At 39.6% G+C, this 18190-nt stretch overlaps 1 protein-coding gene across 1 annotated transcript; it reads left to right on the forward strand.

Annotated features, from left to right (window-relative positions):
- Positions 1 to 4255: 4255 nt before the first annotated feature.
- Positions 4256 to 16407, forward strand: LOC119730984 (CDP-diacylglycerol--inositol 3-phosphatidyltransferase-like). Its single transcript, XM_038204064.1, has 6 exons — positions 4256 to 4465; positions 9303 to 9437; positions 11979 to 12132; positions 13053 to 13134; positions 13776 to 13857; positions 16157 to 16407. The coding sequence occupies exons 1-6, from the start codon at positions 4426 to 4428 to the stop codon at positions 16321 to 16323; spliced, it is 660 nt and encodes a 219-aa protein (XP_038059992.1). The 5' UTR covers positions 4256 to 4425; the 3' UTR covers positions 16324 to 16407.
- Positions 16408 to 18190: the final 1783 nt, after the last annotated feature.

Genomic DNA, 18190 nt, shown 5'->3' on the forward strand with positions numbered 1-18190 from the left:
CCGATCAAATCCTTCACTTGCATAAATCTATGTTCCAAGGAAATGCTGTATTAGTTGAATGTCACAATAAATATAAGGTTACGAGCATTCACCAAAATGAGAACTCTTTACCGTCTGGTCTTTCAAGATAGAAATTTGTAACTTTTACCAGATTTTCAGTCAATCTTCAAACAGCTAACGACGGTAGATCTTCAAATGTCCCGATACAAATGAGGCATCACACAATCTACCACGCTATTAATTGCTTCACTAGTGATATTAAACTTCAGCTTCTACTTGCTCTTAATTGACAAGATTGTCACATCACAATGGGATCAATATAGATTGCAATGGCTGTGCTATGATGTTGTCTTGGTTACTGTTTTTGCTGCCTTTGGTAAATAAGGTGTCAGGCAGTGTGTAGAGGGTTGTAATAAACTGTATCGTGTTTGGTTAAGGGATGTTGGCATGGAATATCACTGTAGACTTAAATTGTGTACGGGAATACATGGGCAATGAGATTGAAAGTGTAATAAGATATATTCGGTATGATATCTACAAGTACATGTGTATTTTCATGAATCAAAGTTTGTTTTGAAGTTATGCCTCAATCAATATGATTTCCCTGTGTTGATCAGGCTTTTATTTGTTCTAAAGTGAGCTACAATTCCTGAAATTAGTCTTGGCATTTTGTACATATTAATAGTACCTCTAGGGCATACATATTTATATCAGCCCTTTGAAGAGTAAGCAGACACAAATGGCTATTGGAAGTCATTCCAATCCATTTATTCTGCTTATTTGGCTGACATACATGCTAGAGAAGGCCAGTGCTCATTTGCTTTGAGACGCAAATTAATCAGATGTATGTTTATCAACCAGAGGGGCGGAACTAGGCTGATGATGTGGGCGGGACATACTAGGACATCCTGGAAAAAAACACCAATCATTGATGGATCCAGACGTTAAGTGTACTTCAAGAAAATTGAAAGTATTTTTCATCTTATTCCAATGAACAAAAAAATCGAGTTAAACTTTTCCAAAAATACAAATATGCCTTCATTTATTTCATTTGAAGTCAAGAACCTGGATTAGTCATTGATTTTTTCTTCAAACAAATTTGTGTGGAAAAAGGTGTCATTACACATCTATGTACCAACACATAGCAAATGCGTAAAACCATAGTGAGCTTACCCCAAACTTACCCCAAACTAGTAAACTAATTGCAGACATTGAGAGCATTAAAAATATGTTCGCTTGATCACTGGAAATATACTCTAATGCAAAATTACATATAAACGAGTTAATTTTTTTATCTGCCTTGCAGCTGCGTAGCTACGGGGGTGCGTGAGGGCCCGGGGTGGGTGTGGCACACGCGCCTCATTAAAACATCGTCGCCCCAGTCCCCCCCCCCCCCGATAATTTGGCAATCGGAAAAAAATCACGAAACCAGTCCCTTTTTCACATTTTAAATATAATTTTGGCAAAAGCCCTGATTCTCGCGATTGGCGGTCCCGTGGAAAGCGTATAGCGATACCTATTGTCTGACAATGGACCTTAGGCCAAAAAAATAAGTCTCCGGTTTCTGGTATGGAGCTTGCCCAAAAAGTGGTGCGGCGACACGGCTTATTTTTCTTTGGCCTGTTTGTTTTGCTGCAAATGTCGGCTGATGACTGCAAATGGTGCCCGACTAAACTTCGTGCAAATATATGGGAGTCCAGAGAGGCCACATAAAGCTTATTCGCGATCATAACCCCATCTAAAAACACGTTACAAATTGTGCAGCAGCAGGATTCCAGTCAAAGCAGTGAGTTTGGCAGTTTGAGACATCATCTTTCATTGAAAAATTTTTTTTTTTATTTTGCCGACGAGCATGGCTACGGCGACGTGCGCGCATACCAGAAACCGGAGACTTGTTTGGGGGGGGGGGGCTAAAGACCTGAGATTCAAAAGAATTTTACTAAAAAAATGCCTAATATGGATTTTTTAAGTACATTTTTTTTGAATCTCAGGTCTTTAGCTATTATGAACGAGGACGTTCATGCTAAGAAGGATGCTTTGTGACGCAAATTACTATAGCGGCAGAGTCCAAAGAGGGCGCGCTAGCGGCTGCGGGCCCAGTGCCTATAAGAGGCCGTTGGGCAGCAAGCAACTATTGTATGAGTTAGTCACACCATGTCTGATAAAATATTTGTGCTGTGCAAATTATCAACAGTTTTGCAATGTAGTCACTGCAATAATATAAAGTCTTAAATATTAAAATTATTCTTAAATATACACCAATCATTGAGGGATCCAGACATAGTTTTTTGTTCAATGAATATAGATTGGGTGTTTTCCACCCCAATTAAAATGTATTGCGTTTTAGTTTAATAACAAATAAAAATCCCAATATATATTGGATGTTTTTTAGTCAAGAACCTGGATCAATCTTGAGTTTTTTAACCAAAGTTTGTGCAGTCTAAGGTGCAATACAACATATGTCCTCACTTTTGGAAAAACTACTTGATGGTATCCGAGGAAGAGGTAAATGCGCACAATGTTAGGGTATAATGGTAGCCATTTTTTACCTTAATTATGTCCTCGTAATCATCCAGTCTCTGATATGCTTTAAAAAAAAAAACGTTATTTAGGTAGGAATATGTAAGTAGAATCCCCAAACTATACCTTTCAAGAAATATAAATATACCCAAATATAGGAAAAAATAATTACACGGCAGGTATTAACGATTTATGCCAATTAGGCACCCTTCCCAAAATATTGATTCCGACGATTATGCCACCTGACTTAAAGCAGACAATCATTGCTATTGGAAGTCATTCCGATCTATTTATTCTGCTTATTATTTAGCTCAATCAAGGCCGCTACACCTATCGCCACAACAATGTTTTACTGGAAATCTGTAAATCCCTAGACAAAATGTACAACAGCTGCTCTTACCGCAAACTCTTTGCCGATCTCGATGGTAAACACGTTCCTGGCGGCAATACCACCCCGCCATCCATACTACCAACCACACTTAAGCCAGACATTGTCATAACGACAACATAACCAAGACATCACCATAGTTGAACTAACGGTACCATTCGAAACTAACATAACTAAAAGCCATGACTACAAAATGCAAAAATGTTAACCTAACACGAGATTTGCGTAAGATAGGTTTCAACTCCAAACTCATCGCCTTGGAAATAGGAAGTAGAGGCTTCATAGACAAAAACAATAAAACACAAATCTGCTCCCTATTCAATCTGATGACAAAAACCGAAATACGGCAACTCACCACTCACCTGTCAAAAACAGCACTGGTCTCATCCTTCGTAATCTTCTACTCAAAATACAGCCCCGTTTGGATTGATTCTCAAGATTAAGGTATTTTTTCACATCGCCCATCCCACTCATCAATATTCCCTTGACCTAGCCAAGCAATCGTTATTCCCTGGTTTATGCTTTTCTTGTTATGCTTTTCTTGTTATGTTAAATTGTTAATTATTTAATTTGTCAATTTGTCTCTTACTTCTACATTAATTTCTAGTTCCTTGCTTCATTGACATTTAGACTGTTTCTTTTGATTCGTCTTTCATGTTCATGATGTTCTAAGTTTCCTCCATGTCTTTTGGTTGTTGTTGATTTATGATTAATGATTAAAAGACATGAATTAATAAATAATTCTGCTTATTATTTGGCTAGAGAAGTGTTTGGCACACATTTTGCTGGTACTGGTCCACGTGTGTGTGCTAATTAATATGAAGGCCATGAGATTAACGTAAGTGCCCAAAACGCCATGCATGATGAAAACGTGTACAAATGCGTGTACAAAACGCCATGCATGATGAAAACGTGTACAAATGCAATAGACAGGTGCCTGATCCAAGGGCGGATCCAGGGGGGGGCCAAAGGGGGCCATGGCCCCCCCAAAACGAAACCATTTTTTTTTTTTGACATCGCAATAAAGGCAGGCAATGAGTACACCACCATCTTTTCCTCAAAAAAACATTGGTTAAAGTGGTCAGAAATTGCCTCAGATCGCACCACAGAGCATCTAGAATCCAACAAAATTTCGGGGCCCTTAAGCGGGCCCCGAACCCCACGCCGTAATTTTTTGGACCCACTTTTTGGGGGGACCACAATTCTTTTTGGCCCCCCAAAGAAAATTGTGTTCTGGATCCGCCCTTGGCCTGATCATGTTAAAACGCCACTCAATTTATATGTAAATGAGGTCTTTTGTATTGATTAGGTTAAATTAAAATATTTGGTGTTTTCGTAAAGACACAACACACTACCAGCAACCTCGCTTGCCACGGACCGGCCGTAAAAGAGGAATTTCATCCCAATCTGTTCTTGCACCAAGATCCTCTGAAAGGCACGCGTCATCCAAACACTAGTGCATTTTTCATCAAATGAGGAAAGCGTTTCTTTGAAATTCTCTGGAAAGGCTGTGAAAAATGGCTGAAAACATATTTTTGTTTGTGCCTAACATGATAGGTAAGTTAATTAATTGTTCAACAACATTTATCAAGAAAATAGGCCTACATGTGGTACCACTACACCGTTAAAAGAGCTGGGCAAAATAGTATGGGTAAACTCCATATGCGAATTATTGATGCATGTTTGTTCAACTAATAAGTTGGGTAATAAAACAAAACGACCAACGTACGTTGGGTACATTTTTAGTTAGGTTATTTGGATAGACATTGCCCAATCAATATGTATAATTATTTTGCTTGATCCAACCACGCAATCGGTTGTGTAGAAAGTGGAGTATTTCAGCAGATGGGTATCGGTATCCAATTGTTGGGAATTGTATAGTCTGCCTGAATGCTGGGCCCACTTTCTTGTCTCTCCATTTCTGCGTACAGTTAGCGAACAATCCCTGCTTCCTGTAGCAGAAAATTCCGTGTTAACTGTAAGCGTATTTCACGCTTTAGCGAGGAATGTTTGTTTCTCCGCATGCGTACATCCCGCAAAAGCGCGGTTATCGAACTCTTGAGGGTGCACACCGGTAAAAAGGCCTAAATCCTTCCGCCGAGCTCACAAATAAAAGTTATACCCTCAAACTATTTTATATTGGAGAATTCCGAGAGCGATACAAATGGGGAATTGAAGAGATATGGCAATGAACCCGATTGGGCTCCAAAGTGGCGCTGTTTTGCCATGCTGTGGAGGGAGCGTTGTTCAAGATGGCTACTTTTCCGCTTTTGGGAAAAAAGTGGTCGTCTTCTTTGGGTGAGAATATATCGAAAAGTCAATCGTCAACCGACCAAAAAAATGAAAAGAAAATGAAAGATGACATGTTGATCATCATTTTTCTGTGCAGCTTAAATAAAAATCGAAGCCACTTTTCCCCTGCTCGGTTAATTAGAAAATACTTGCATACAATTCTTCCGGATGAAGCAAAATTGATGAACGAAAAAAAGGTATTACATTTGGCCTTGAATTTGGTCTGAAAATGTTTCTTATATTTTACATTTAGCCAACTGCGTACAAAGATAAATGCATATGAGTAAGTAGCGGGAGGTTTATTCAAACATATTTCATTTATTATAATTGTAACAGTGTAATGTCTAAAAAGACAGCATGTTGAAAAAAAACCCAGCAGTTCCATTTTCGTTTCTTTTTTCCTCTCCAGAAAGTAGCACATGCGTAGGAAGTGGCAAAGCAAGCTTCGAACAATTTAAGGCAAACGTTATCGAACCAATAAACTCAAGTCAGCAATGAGCAATGTAAAAGGTGTTACAAATGTAATAAAAGCAAAGAGGGACTCATCAAGAGTATGCAGGTCTGAACAAATCTCAAAATACAGCCGAGATATCACTGCGTAGAGACAGAATCTTTTGCTGAGCAAGGATGCGCTAAAAGGTCACGTGAACTAGGAGACGCGCACGGAGAAAATACCGAAGTAGCATAATATTATGAACATTTTTATCGCAAATTCTTTTGGAAACCTTTACAGTTAGGTGTCTGTCTGGGATAATGTTGAGGCTTATCTCGAGTGGCCACGTTTGGCGGCGAATTTGAATTTGAGAAATAAAGCCTCAGCTGAGTAAGTAGGCATATTAGGCATTAAAACACTCGACCTCTTTCACTTGAAATGTGTATGCCTTACATGACAAATTGGCAGACCTGTTTGCAGGATGGTATTATTTGGCCTCCACATAATTTTATAGGATGTCGGCAAGGTGGCCTTGTTTTCACCCGTTTCACACAGAAAAACAGAGTTCGGACTGAAGTGGCTATTTGTCTGGCAATTAAGTTATTCACTTTGAGTGAGACATCGACCGAAAAATGCGGGTCAACGTTTAATAATGGAATAAGGCCTTACTTCAGAGCTTTTGATTTATTTGAGAACTGAAAGTAATTCAATTCACATACTGTAGACTAGTTCCAGCTCCAATACAAGAATCGATGTAGGGACTTGAAAACAATACATTTACAGGAAAAGTTCTCGCACAAAAGCAACACCCCCCCCCCCCACACACACACACACACACACACACACACATACATGTTTGTTTTACAACGCTGTGTGGACATTCCTTTGTTTTCGTGTAGGTAAGAATACTCGGTACAAAAAAATAACTTTACTTAAACTGTAAAAAATCTTTCGACCTCAATTTTGAATGTTTCTCTTCATTCTGCTACTGATAACCCTAACCCGAAAATGCCTCTAAACCTGTTTTCTAGAGAGGGCGAAACGTTATGTGGACACGGCTTAGTCCACATAACGTCAACACAACCTGCATTATGTGGACATCTTTTGTTTACATCTTTTGTTAGACAAACTCACCCATGAACGTTTGTTTATGGTGTAAATCGAGGATTTTCTTTTGTTTCTCTTCCCTTTCTTTGTTTGTACTTCAACTTTTTTCGCAATAGCTCTCATCGGTTTTGTACACATTTTCTAATCAAGGTCGTCCTCGATTTGGTTCCTGTTCTCGATTCACCGATGATGTTGCACGTGTGTTTCCTTAAGTTACACCATAAACAAGCTCACACACCCATGTTTGTTTTACATACCTAGTTTGGACATTCCTTTGTTTTCGTGCTGTTAAGAAAAAACTTGTGAAAAACTCATCTTACTCAAACTGTGAAAACTCTTTCAACCCACTTTTTTTTCTATGATTCCCTTTAGTGTTTCTCTTCATTTTGCAACAGATAAATCTAACCCAAAATGCCTCTAAACCTGTTTTCTAGAGAGGGGGAAACCTTGTGTGGACGTGGGCAAGTCCACACAGCGTCGCTGCTACCTGGTTTATGTGGACAAGTCCACACAGTGAATGTAATGCTTGTGTCGCGGGCAAAGTGGGAATTCCAATATTTGCGTCAAATTAGATGTAATTGCTATAGATTAAGGGGGGCTAAACTTATACCCATTGGTAATATTCCTGCATCGTAATACTACTGAGCTTGAGCAAAGTGGTAATTTAGGTCAATTCGGATGTACTTTTTGATAGGTGGGTGTTAAATTGACACATGAGTAAGATTCCATGCACATTGCGCTACTACCGAACCTGGGCAAAGTGGAAATTTCAGGAAATGTTGATTAAATTTTTCCATAGAAAACTTGGTGTTAAAATTACCCATGCGTAATATTCACACACTGCGCTACTACGGTGGGGATGTACTTTTCTATAGGTATGGGGTGTTGAAATGACACAGGGGTAATATTCACACATTGCGCTATTACCGAAACTGGGTTTAGTGGGAATTACGGGCAATTTTGATTTAATTTGCTATTCATAAGGGGTGTTAAAACTACCAATTGGTTATATTCCGTAAATGTTAATGTAATTGCTGTAGCTAAGGGGATTTGAAATTACTATTCCTACGTTGGGCTACTACTGAACCTGGGCAAATGGGAATGTTGTTAATTTGATGTACTTTTGATAGGTAAGGGGTGTGGAATTTTCCCATGGGTAATATTGCCACATTGCGCTACTACCTTACCCGGGCAAATTAAAATGGGAATTACGGGCATTGTGATGTAATTTGCTACAGATAAAGGCTGTGTTCAAAGTACCCATTGATAATATTCCCACATGGCTCTACTACAGAACCTGGGCAAAGTGGGAATTTCGGGCAATTGTGATATAAATTCATTATATATAAGGGCTGTTCAAAGTTGCCGTACTACAGAGCTTGGGCTAAGTGGGAACTACTGGATGTAAGTTGCTATGGAAAAGGTAATGTTGTAGGTTTGTTTAAGGGAAGCGGGAACTTTGTTGTTCTCAATATAAAAAGAAAATAAATAGTAATTAATAGAGGGGGGAATAACAACGCCCAGGGGCGGAACTACAGGCGAATCAAGCGGTGGAGCAACCATTCCCCCCCCCCCCTCCGTTTTGTATTCTTATTTTAATTGGAGGGTAACTACCAACTTGAGGTAATCTAAGGACTTATTAGGGGAAGAACTTTAAATATCATATTTTTGTTTATATAGTATTTACCCAATTATTATTAATTTGGTTTCTGAATACATCATGTGCAAGGCGATTTTATAGCTATACCAAAAATAATAATTACTGGGAACGCTCATTTTTATAAGCTATGAAAAATTACTAAAATTGCACATTCCGTTCAAATAATATCACCATTTAAACGCAATGACCCTAAAACCTGTGTCGTCCCAAAAAAAAAGCAATTTATTGTGTGTTTTGAATGTTTGGAACAACAAAGAAAATGACACAGGATACTTGTTTCAACAACTGTCACCAACTGTAGTACACAATAACTTTATTGACAACCCTGGTTAGACAAATATGATTTATTAAATCTCCTTTTTTTAAGACGGGCCTACAAAAGGACTTTGTTGAAAATTGTTAACGTTTAAACAGAGATTCTATCACTGGTGATGTTTGAAGACAATTGTCATGACGATTCTTGAAATCGCATTTTTTTTAATGAGACAGGTTTTAGGGTCATTGCGTTTAAATGGTGATATTGTTTGAACAGATTGACCAATTTCAGTACTTTTTGCATCTAAAAGCAACTTATGAAATTGGCTTTCCAGTCATTATTATTTTTTGTGCTACATATTTTTTTTAAATATGAAATAAAAATTTTGGTGTTTGGGTTCCGCTTTTTTTTTTTACTCACCCTGTAGCTACACACTTTTTTTGGCTTGAAATTGTTTTCTTGAGCAAAGAGGGCCTATGTCCATCTATTTAGACACTATGAGAAGGGATTATCTTCACCAAAACGCCTACTGAACGGATGTGTTAAACACCCATGCACCATTATACTGAAAAGTTCAGTACAATGGTGGATTTAACTAAAATAAAACGACAAAAATAAAATAAAACACGTTTCCTTTTTGTTTTAGGATATGGTCGTATTGTACTGGCGCTGATATCCTTCTATTACATGCGGACTGACTACGTCACGGCCACTTGGTGTTATCTGCTGAGTTATTTATTGGATGAATTTGATGGCATTGCAGCAAGGACCTTGAACCAAGGTCAGTTTACCACTCCTACATTACACCCTCTTCCTCAAGTGGTCCCCCCGCCCTTTCCTGAAAAGGTTTTCCAAAATGGAAGCCATTGATAGAAGGAGGTACCTGCTGCTATACAGGTGTGGGCGGGATTGCGTCAGCTGATGACATGGCCTGTGAAGACATGTATTCATTTCCACACCAGTTTTCATCGGTTGCTATGAGTTACCATTCACTACTTCAGACTCAACCATTGGATCTTAAGTAAATAGGTCAGGGAACTAGACATTGCAATGTAAGAAGATACGGGATGTCCGCCCGACTAAACGGGATTGAGACTATTATACATGTGACCTGAGCAAGCGTGTTCGTGAATTGGTAGTAACATACGTCCGCTCTAGCAAGTGGGAGGTTGTGGGTTCGAGTCCCTCCTAACTATTCTTGTGAAATATTTATCATTAGTTCTTGGAGAAGGGCTGCGTACACTCTCAAAACGCTGGTTAAAATTTTGTAGGTTTAAAAAGTTGGTTGAAATTTTAACCAACGTTGTGTAAAATTGTCCAATATTGCCCAACGTTTGCCCAACGTTGGTTAATTTTTTTTAACCAACCGTTGGGCTGTTCACCTGTTAAGCAACAGTTGGTTAAAAGTAGTCAATTTACCCAACGATGGTTAAAATCGAGTAAATTAACCAGTATTGGGTAAAAAGACAACTTTTACCCAACTGTTGCTTAACAGGTGAACAGCCCAACGGTTGGTTAAAAGAAAAATAACCAACGTTGGGCAAACGTTGGGCAATATTGGACAATTTTACACAACGTTGGTTAAAATTTTAACCAACCTCTTTAACCAACAACATTTTAACCAAAGATCTTCAAGCGCCGAAGGCGCAAGATGGGGAACTCCATAGAAATTGCGAAATCGTCATGGACGCCATTCCAGTAAGCAAACCATTGTGAAAACCATTGTTTGCACAATGGTTTGCTTCGAGTAAGCAAACCATTGTGCAAACAATGGCTTGCACAATGGTTTGCTTGCTCGAATGGCGCCCATGGCGATTTCGCAATTTCTATGGAGTTCCCCATCTTGCGCCTTCGGCGCTATAAGATCTTTGATTTTAACCAGCGTTTTGAGAGTGTTTACAGTAGTTGTTAAATTATATGAAGGGTAAACCTAGTCTGAGTAAATAAGCCTCTTCAAATCACCTTTTAAAACATCTATAGTCGTGATTTTTAAAAGGAAATTGGTAGGATCCGTGAACTGCTTCCACGTTTCCAATCGGGTCTCCCACTCACCGGAACTAACGTCCAGACTCTTCCTGAGAGACTGACATGGTTCTTGAATCACGGTCTCTGAGTGGGAAAATGTCAGTGCTATGCGCCAGCAGCTCTTGTGAACAGAAAGAGGTGCACTGACCTATCGCCGTTTGCGAGTTAGCCACGCCCCTTAGACAACCCTATGGAGTTTTTTTACACTATGTTTTGTTTGTCTCAGATTTTATTGGCCAATATTTCACAAGCTGCGTTGACGTTATTCTAAAGCCGGCTTCAGGTCGACCTGCGATTTGCTTGCGCCACGACGGAACCGTCAGCATCAAGCAGAAAAAAAATACTCAGGTTACGAAACTGAGAAATCGTGTGATTCTCTTGAAACAAGCGGCATCCCGACGCAAAATAATCTCAACCATGCTCATGTCACCGGGACGCGACGATCCACCACGATTCCACAGCATAGACAGTCATGTGGCTTCCTTGACAATAAGGGAATAATTATGTGCTTGGTCGGTTCCGGTGTCACATGAAAATCCGACTCCTATGAAAATCGGATCCCTTTTCCCTATTATTGGTTAATCCCTCTCACGTGACCGGTCACTTTCCTAATTACCATACTTACGCATGCGCGGTATTACCAATGAGTCCGAATTTCATAGAAACGTAAATTCACGCTACACCGGTTCGGCTCGAGCCATTATCAGCGCGCATTCCCCTGATACGGTCTTAATTGTACATGTACTTGTATTCCCATTGAACAGTTTTACTTCATTGTGTTTTTAAACACCCCTCTAGCTATGGTATGGAATATCCTCTCGCGAGTAGTAGTAAACAATCTCCTTATATGATGATTGACGCGCGCGTACTGCGTGATGTTGCGCGGAACGCGGAGCGCCGGTGAAGTGTGCTGATTGGCTACATAATTGGAAAAGGATGATCTTGATGCGCTAGCGCTCACGCGTGCGATCGCGACGTCGTCGTAGAAGTTGAATTTTTTCTACTCTTGTGACTGTTGATTTTTGTGAGCGCCGACTTATTCCGATCGTCTTAATTTCGTCGCAGTTACACGCAGGTCGCAAAAAATCGGCGACTGAAATGTTCCCGACGGTCGCAGCTCAGACGCAGCTTGATCCTGAAAAGTCAGTCGCCGACTGATCTGTGTCGTCGCAAGGTCGACCTGAGGCCGGCTTATTAACGAACTAAACTATGGCGACTGAGCCTAGCTTGTCAATATCAAATGTTCCGCTACAATATCAAAGAAATTTAATGGATGTCTTTATCTCGTTGAATACAGAGACCAAGTTTGGAGAAATGCTTGACATGTTGACAGACCGATGCGCAACCATGTGTCTCCTAGTGACCTTGTCGGTCTTGTACCCTGACTACATGTTCTGGTTCCAGCTCATTATGACAATTGACATGGCAGGCCATTGGCTCTTTTTCCATAGGTAACATACCACTCTGAATTTGGCCCTAAACCCGCGCCCACTTTGGTTTGTGTACATTATTTTCTCAGTGCACCTGACCTAAAGCTGTGATGTATTGGTCGATGCGCACTGCTTCATGAAGGGTCAACAAGTTGTAAATGTTATTCATAAATATCTTAGACATTTCACCCATTCCTATTGGTCAAGAGCCTGTCACGTGGGTGGTTTTTAAACCGCCGGTAAAACACTGTGATCTGCGCCGCGCCACATCGTGCATAGTACCATAAAAAATAGAACTTAAGTTCTATATCTATGGTATAGAACTTAAGTTATATATCTATGTGTAGTACATGCCGTGCGCGCGTCAATGCGCAAGAGGCACATACCATAGACATTGCCAGACGCTTGCTTCACCAATCACGAAGTAAAATGGTTGAACAAAATCCTCGGAAATTTGACACGTTTTGACATGTTCTCGCTTCTTGCCCGAAAAGGTATTTTTGAAGCCATTTTTAAACCATGCGCTTAAAACTGTTCGAGCGCACTATTATCTCCTTATTTGAACTTGTACTGTCTGGTTACAGTATGAAACAGGAATTCCTCAGAACTGCATTGCAACCGGAAGTGGAAGGAAAACCCTAGAATTCAGTAAGAAACTAAACCTCGAATCACTTTGCCAGGATTGGATTCGAACCTGGTTGAAAGAAGTGCCGGGAGACGAGGAAAATACCACTGTGTCGACCTGACTCCCCTATTAAAAGGCAGAGTGCCTTTTGTAGTGATTATTTCATTCTTAGTAAAATTGACAGAGACATCTTTCATCCTGTGCTATGATTGACACTCATATTGCCACACAATAATTCTGACATGGTTTTGTATGACTGATTTGTTTCTGTATAAATGGTTCATATTAATTTCGAGTTGGCATGTTTTGTTCATAGTTCCATCTTGAAGGGAATTTCCAATCATAAACTGGTTGACATGTCTGGCAACCCCATCCTACGCATCTACTACACCTCAAAAGTAAGTTTTGTTCTGTGCAAAGTTGTATTTTCTGTTCTAGAACTAAATATGAGGTGCACTGCAATATGCGCCTCAGCACCTTGCATACCATTTATAAAGGTGCTTCATAATGAGTCTCACATTTCTCATAACCTTCATTTATCTGTCTTTACAAAAAAACATAATTACCAGCGCCTTGAGTACCTAATTGTTGGTATAGATACGGAGGTGCTGCAATTATGCCCTGATATCTTTTTAACGTTCCTTTTGTATTGCTAGCTGTGTATTTTGTTTGTGAGCACTTTATTGTATTCTCTGCTGTAGTATGTATAGTTGATCCTGTTCCTCTGCAAACAGATTTTTGTCTTTTGAATGTACCCTGTATATATGGCCTGTAATAGGACCAATAACCTGGGTTTTGTGTATGTTTTTAAGGAAAATAAAAACTCACAGTGGTCAGGCTGCTTGTTGTGGTATAGTCAGTCATAGACCGGACAGTTTAAAGCTGACACGTACAGGACTAAAATATGGTGTACCCCTTTTCAGTTTTCATTCAAGTTAATGAACCTATATTCACAGCTCTGCAATTTTGATAATGATGCCTGAATTTTTATAAGTAGGTTTTTCTCATTTTACTTTTCCCCTCGCCTTTGTCTTCCTAGCCGGTGCTGGACGTTTTGGTTTATGGAAATGAGCTGTTCTACATCATGCTGTATCTGCTGTATTTCTCTGAGGGACCTCTGAGTAAGTAGGGGGCCTACATATAGTTGGAACAATGATGCTAACCTTCCGAAGGTGTTGCACAGCTGTGTTTAATCTATAGTGTTGAAATGCTACATCACATTATATACAGGGTGAGTAAAAAAAAAATAAATACAAAACCCAAATGTCTGGACATGGTTTTTAGTGAAGCTCTGCATAGCACTTTCAAAATCTAGCATATGAAAGGCCAATTCATAAGCTTTTTTTTAGTATAAGAATCATTCAAATCACTTATGTACTTTTCAAGTTACGGAATTTTAAATACAACCACCGTTTTAAAGTTATGTCCATGGATCACAAAAGTGTGCGTTCTTTCAGCAATCCCAAAATTCACACACTTCCCTGTGTGATTTGTTTTCGTTTTGCTGAAAGAACACTTTTGAAAGTGCTACATGCAGAACTTCATTAAGACAATGGTCCCGACATTATTTTGTGTTTCGTTTTTTTACGCACCCTGTGCATGGATTTAAATAATCTGTAAGTGCAATACAGTGCAGCTACTACAATGGACCAATCCAGTAAGCACCGCCCCATGGTATTCTGACCAATCACAGCCATGATTTATGTCCGACATGCGTGCACAAAAGTCCGACATGCGTGCACGCGCGTATGATGCGCGCGGCAGGAAAATGCAGTGTGGCATTGGAGAGGAGCACGTGTTAATTTGCCCACGTGCGCAGGGGGAGGGGCTTACTGGATTGGTCTATACTGTATCATCAACCTTTTTTACCCTTCACTAAAATATGCAAACCTTGGTGGCACAATGTACACTTTCTGTATCAGGGCCTTAAAATGTTTCAATACTTAACATAAGAAAATATGCTATATTTCTTGCACGGAGCCTCAATATCTGCCTCATTATACAGTCAAACCTGCCTTAGCGACCCACTGTACAGAAAGACCACCTGTCCGTAACGACCATTTAAAAGTCCCCCGCTGACAAATCCCGTTACTTAAGTCCTGTATAGAAAGACCACCTGCTTCACGCGACCAGCGACCACACATTTTGCTTCCGTAGGAATGCTAAAGTCTGTACAGAACGACCGCAAGCCATGAACAGCGACCACAAAATGCCCACTTGTTTCTGTACAATGGTTGATTCCTTACTCAAAAGAAAAAGCAAGAGCCACATAAACCACTTCAGAGGATTAGTAACTCAACCACAGGATTTCCAGAACATTTTCAAGCTTTATCTGGGTCTGTGGTCCATCAACAATGCCCCTATTGTCAGTGCAGCAGCTTGGATAGCTGAGCAAACAAAATGCACTAGGCATGTGCATGACTTGTGACCTGTCGGTATCAGTCTCGTCCACTCACATACTTTTGTTATCATTAAAATAAATTAAATTAAAATTTGTTTACATATTTTCTGAAAAACAAAAACACACAACATACTCAAGTATTTTTGTTGTCAAGTTTATTGATCAACTTTATTTTTAAATCGTGAAAAAAAGATTTAAATTTGTTTGTGCTCTTGATCGACCTTTGAGCTTTTCAGCAAGTTTGCTAGCATGTGCAATTTTGCACATTGTGTTTACACAACATCGCGTAGATTACATCTGCCCTGTCATTTATAAAGCGAGTTTGTTCCAATATTGCTTTTGAAAAAGAAAGAATATGGCTCCAAATTCTTCAAGCCCGAATCCTGGAAGGAATTATTGAAGTTAGCTTTCACTTCAAATGAAAATGGAGGTCATAACTTAAGTTGATCGTGTGATCGTTGAGAATCTCGGAAAGAGAAACTTCCCCTTCGTTGTAGGACCCTACTTTTACTTGTGGTTGTGCAGTTATTGCTGCTCCAGTACAGCTGATTCTCACATAATTTTAACATAAAATAATAAACACTTTTTGAAATCATTCACATTTATGACTTTTAATTTCATTATTTTTTTTTTAAGAAATAGTTATGTTTTAAACAAATAACTAAAAGAAAGAAGAACATACATGTACGTTTGGATAAGGCAGGTTTAGACTGTAATGACCCCCCGCATTAAGTTAGGGAAGCCAAAGGGAGGGCAAATATTTCCAACCTGTATAGAGAGACCACCTGTCTATAAAGACCGCTTTTATTGTTTCCCTTGAGCGGTCTTTCTGTACAGGTTTGACTGTAGTTTGATTACCTGTTGGGCACACCTGAAAAAAAAATCAAGATAACAACAGCTGTCCTCTAATAAGCAAATGACTTTATCCAGCTGTCATCTGATGCACCAACTTATTAATTCCATTAAGAATAGATTTCCATCTCCTCTGTGTGTTTTGTTTTGTTTCTTTTTGTATGCAGTTCCCGTTGTGTCTGTCGGCATCTTTCGTCTGATCCTCCTCATCTCGGCACCAGTCTCTCTCGCCAAGTTAGCTATCACTCTGCTTCATCTGGTCACCGCCGCTCAGGACATGGCCATCATTGACGTCAGTGAGAGAGAACAGAAAGCCAAGAACCGGCAAGGTTGAGAAGAAAGGCAGGGAAAAGAGTAGGGCAAAGGTTAATATGGTGGATAGTCAAGGTTTAGTGATGGATTAAGCCAGTGGGTATAATTTTTTTCATGTAGACTAGACTAGTCAGAAATTTGGTGTATGTGTAGTGGGCTAGATTTGCTTTAATTACTTTATTGGCAGCTGCACTTATACACAACGCGAGTAGCCAAGCGTATCCTTTCTTTATAAAGACCTTTGGTTCCATGCACCAGGCCCCTCAATTCTGTGTTAGCTTCAGTGGCAGCAATATAGGCCTACATCAACATACTCCGTGATTGCAATCTTCTTAACAAATTACATCGGTGAATTCATTGCTTCGTCGCCATGGTGGGTTTGGCAGTACAGTTGTATACCGCTGATGGTCCTTATTCACGAGTTGGCCATTTTTGTCGAGTTCCCTGAATGTATTTCATTAATTGTTAACTGTTGAATGGGATGGCGCCAGACTATTTATGCAGGCACAATGCAGCCTTCTTTACCGTCATTTGTTTTTAAAGCTGACTTTAAACACCAATGAATGTTTAATTACAAATTATTCACGGAAGTCGGACTGGAATTAATGAGAACTTAACTTGGTCTCATTTCTCTACACAAGTTCCAAAAATCACGATTTTACCTCACTCTCAATCCAATATGGCCGACTCGTGAATAAGGCCCATAGGTGAGCAATACGGTGACGTCGCATTTAATTATCACGTTTATATTTATCGATAAGCCAGGTCTTGGTTCCTTATAAATAAATACAATCCTTATTCATATTTCACCAGCAAAAATACTGCCCATGTTATATTATTATTTCTAGACAAAAGTCTGTCAATTTGTATTTCTGTTTTGACAAAGTTAGCCACACAAACCATTTAAATTATTGTTTAATTAATATATTGGCACCCACTAAATATGCACCCCAAGTAACGTATACGTTTTTCCTCGGGATACAAATAATTATGACTCAAAAGAAAAAGGAACTTTTAGATTTTGAAGTTGAAGAAAAACCCAGAGAACGATGAATATCGGTGGGGCTGGGAAAAATATCTCTAATCCACGTGGCCGTAGCAGGATTGGAACACCAGCGCTGGCAGGTGTCAAAGATGAGAGAAAACCACTACATCAACGTGAGCATTCTGTTTTAGTCAGAAAGTCAAGTATTTTTCCATTTTCAAGTGTGTTGTAGGTTTTCCCGGCCAGTTTCACCAAGTGTTCATTCAGTTTAACGCCTGGCTCATTCACTTTGTATTGACATTGAACGATCACGCAGATGTCATTCGACAATCAAAAAGAATCATTCAGTTTCACTATTCGAGCCATCTATCGACTGTTAGCTTCACTCGTCCTTGTAAAAGATGCATTAAAATAAATAAAAGCATTGTGTTGTTGATTACATTTCATCTGACCCATACGGGGTTTAACGGGCATTCACTTTCATTAAAGGGCAAACACACTTCACATTTTTCAAGCATCTTTTTACCCTAAAAGGGCCGGGTTCTTTTGACCATCTCTCAGCCGGGGGGGGGGGGCGGATTCCCCCTAAGATCTCGGCAACCGAGTACTCGATACATGCATAGAGCAACTCATCATCTCAAAAAAAATTCATTCTTTAATAAATCAATTATAGACTGGAACCATCTTGAGGAAAACCTTGTTCAAGCCGACTCGGTCAAGAGGTTTAAAACCCTCCTCGGCCACGGACCTCATCACATATTGTAACATCCCAGCGCACACTCTCTCTCCGTTGCGTGAATGCCTGAATAGGTTCTGCAACGTACCCGTACAGATACAGATACAGATCATGAATATACCCATGAAATTTCATAACTATAGGTCAATGGCTTTTGGAATTATGGCT

The sequence above is a fragment of the Patiria miniata genome, unplaced genomic scaffold, assembly GCF_015706575.1.
Source record: "Patiria miniata isolate m_02_andy unplaced genomic scaffold, ASM1570657v1 HiC_scaffold_22, whole genome shotgun sequence".
Lineage (NCBI taxonomy): Eukaryota > Metazoa > Echinodermata > Asteroidea > Valvatida > Asterinidae > Patiria > Patiria miniata.

What these genes read in the sequence shown, in the direction of transcription:
- LOC119730984 (XM_038204064.1), top strand. Translation starts at nt 4,426, where the DNA reads ATGGCTGAAAACATATTTTTGTTTGTGCCTAACATGATAG. An exon ending in GTTTGTGCCTAACATGATAG is followed by an intron (nt 4,466 to 9,302) that starts GTAAGTTAATTA and finishes TTTTTGTTTTAG; the next exon opens with GATATGGTCGTATTGTACTG. An exon ending in GCATCTACTACACCTCAAAA is followed by an intron (nt 13,135 to 13,775) that starts GTAAGTTTTGTT and finishes TTGTCTTCCTAG; the next exon opens with CCGGTGCTGGACGTTTTGGT.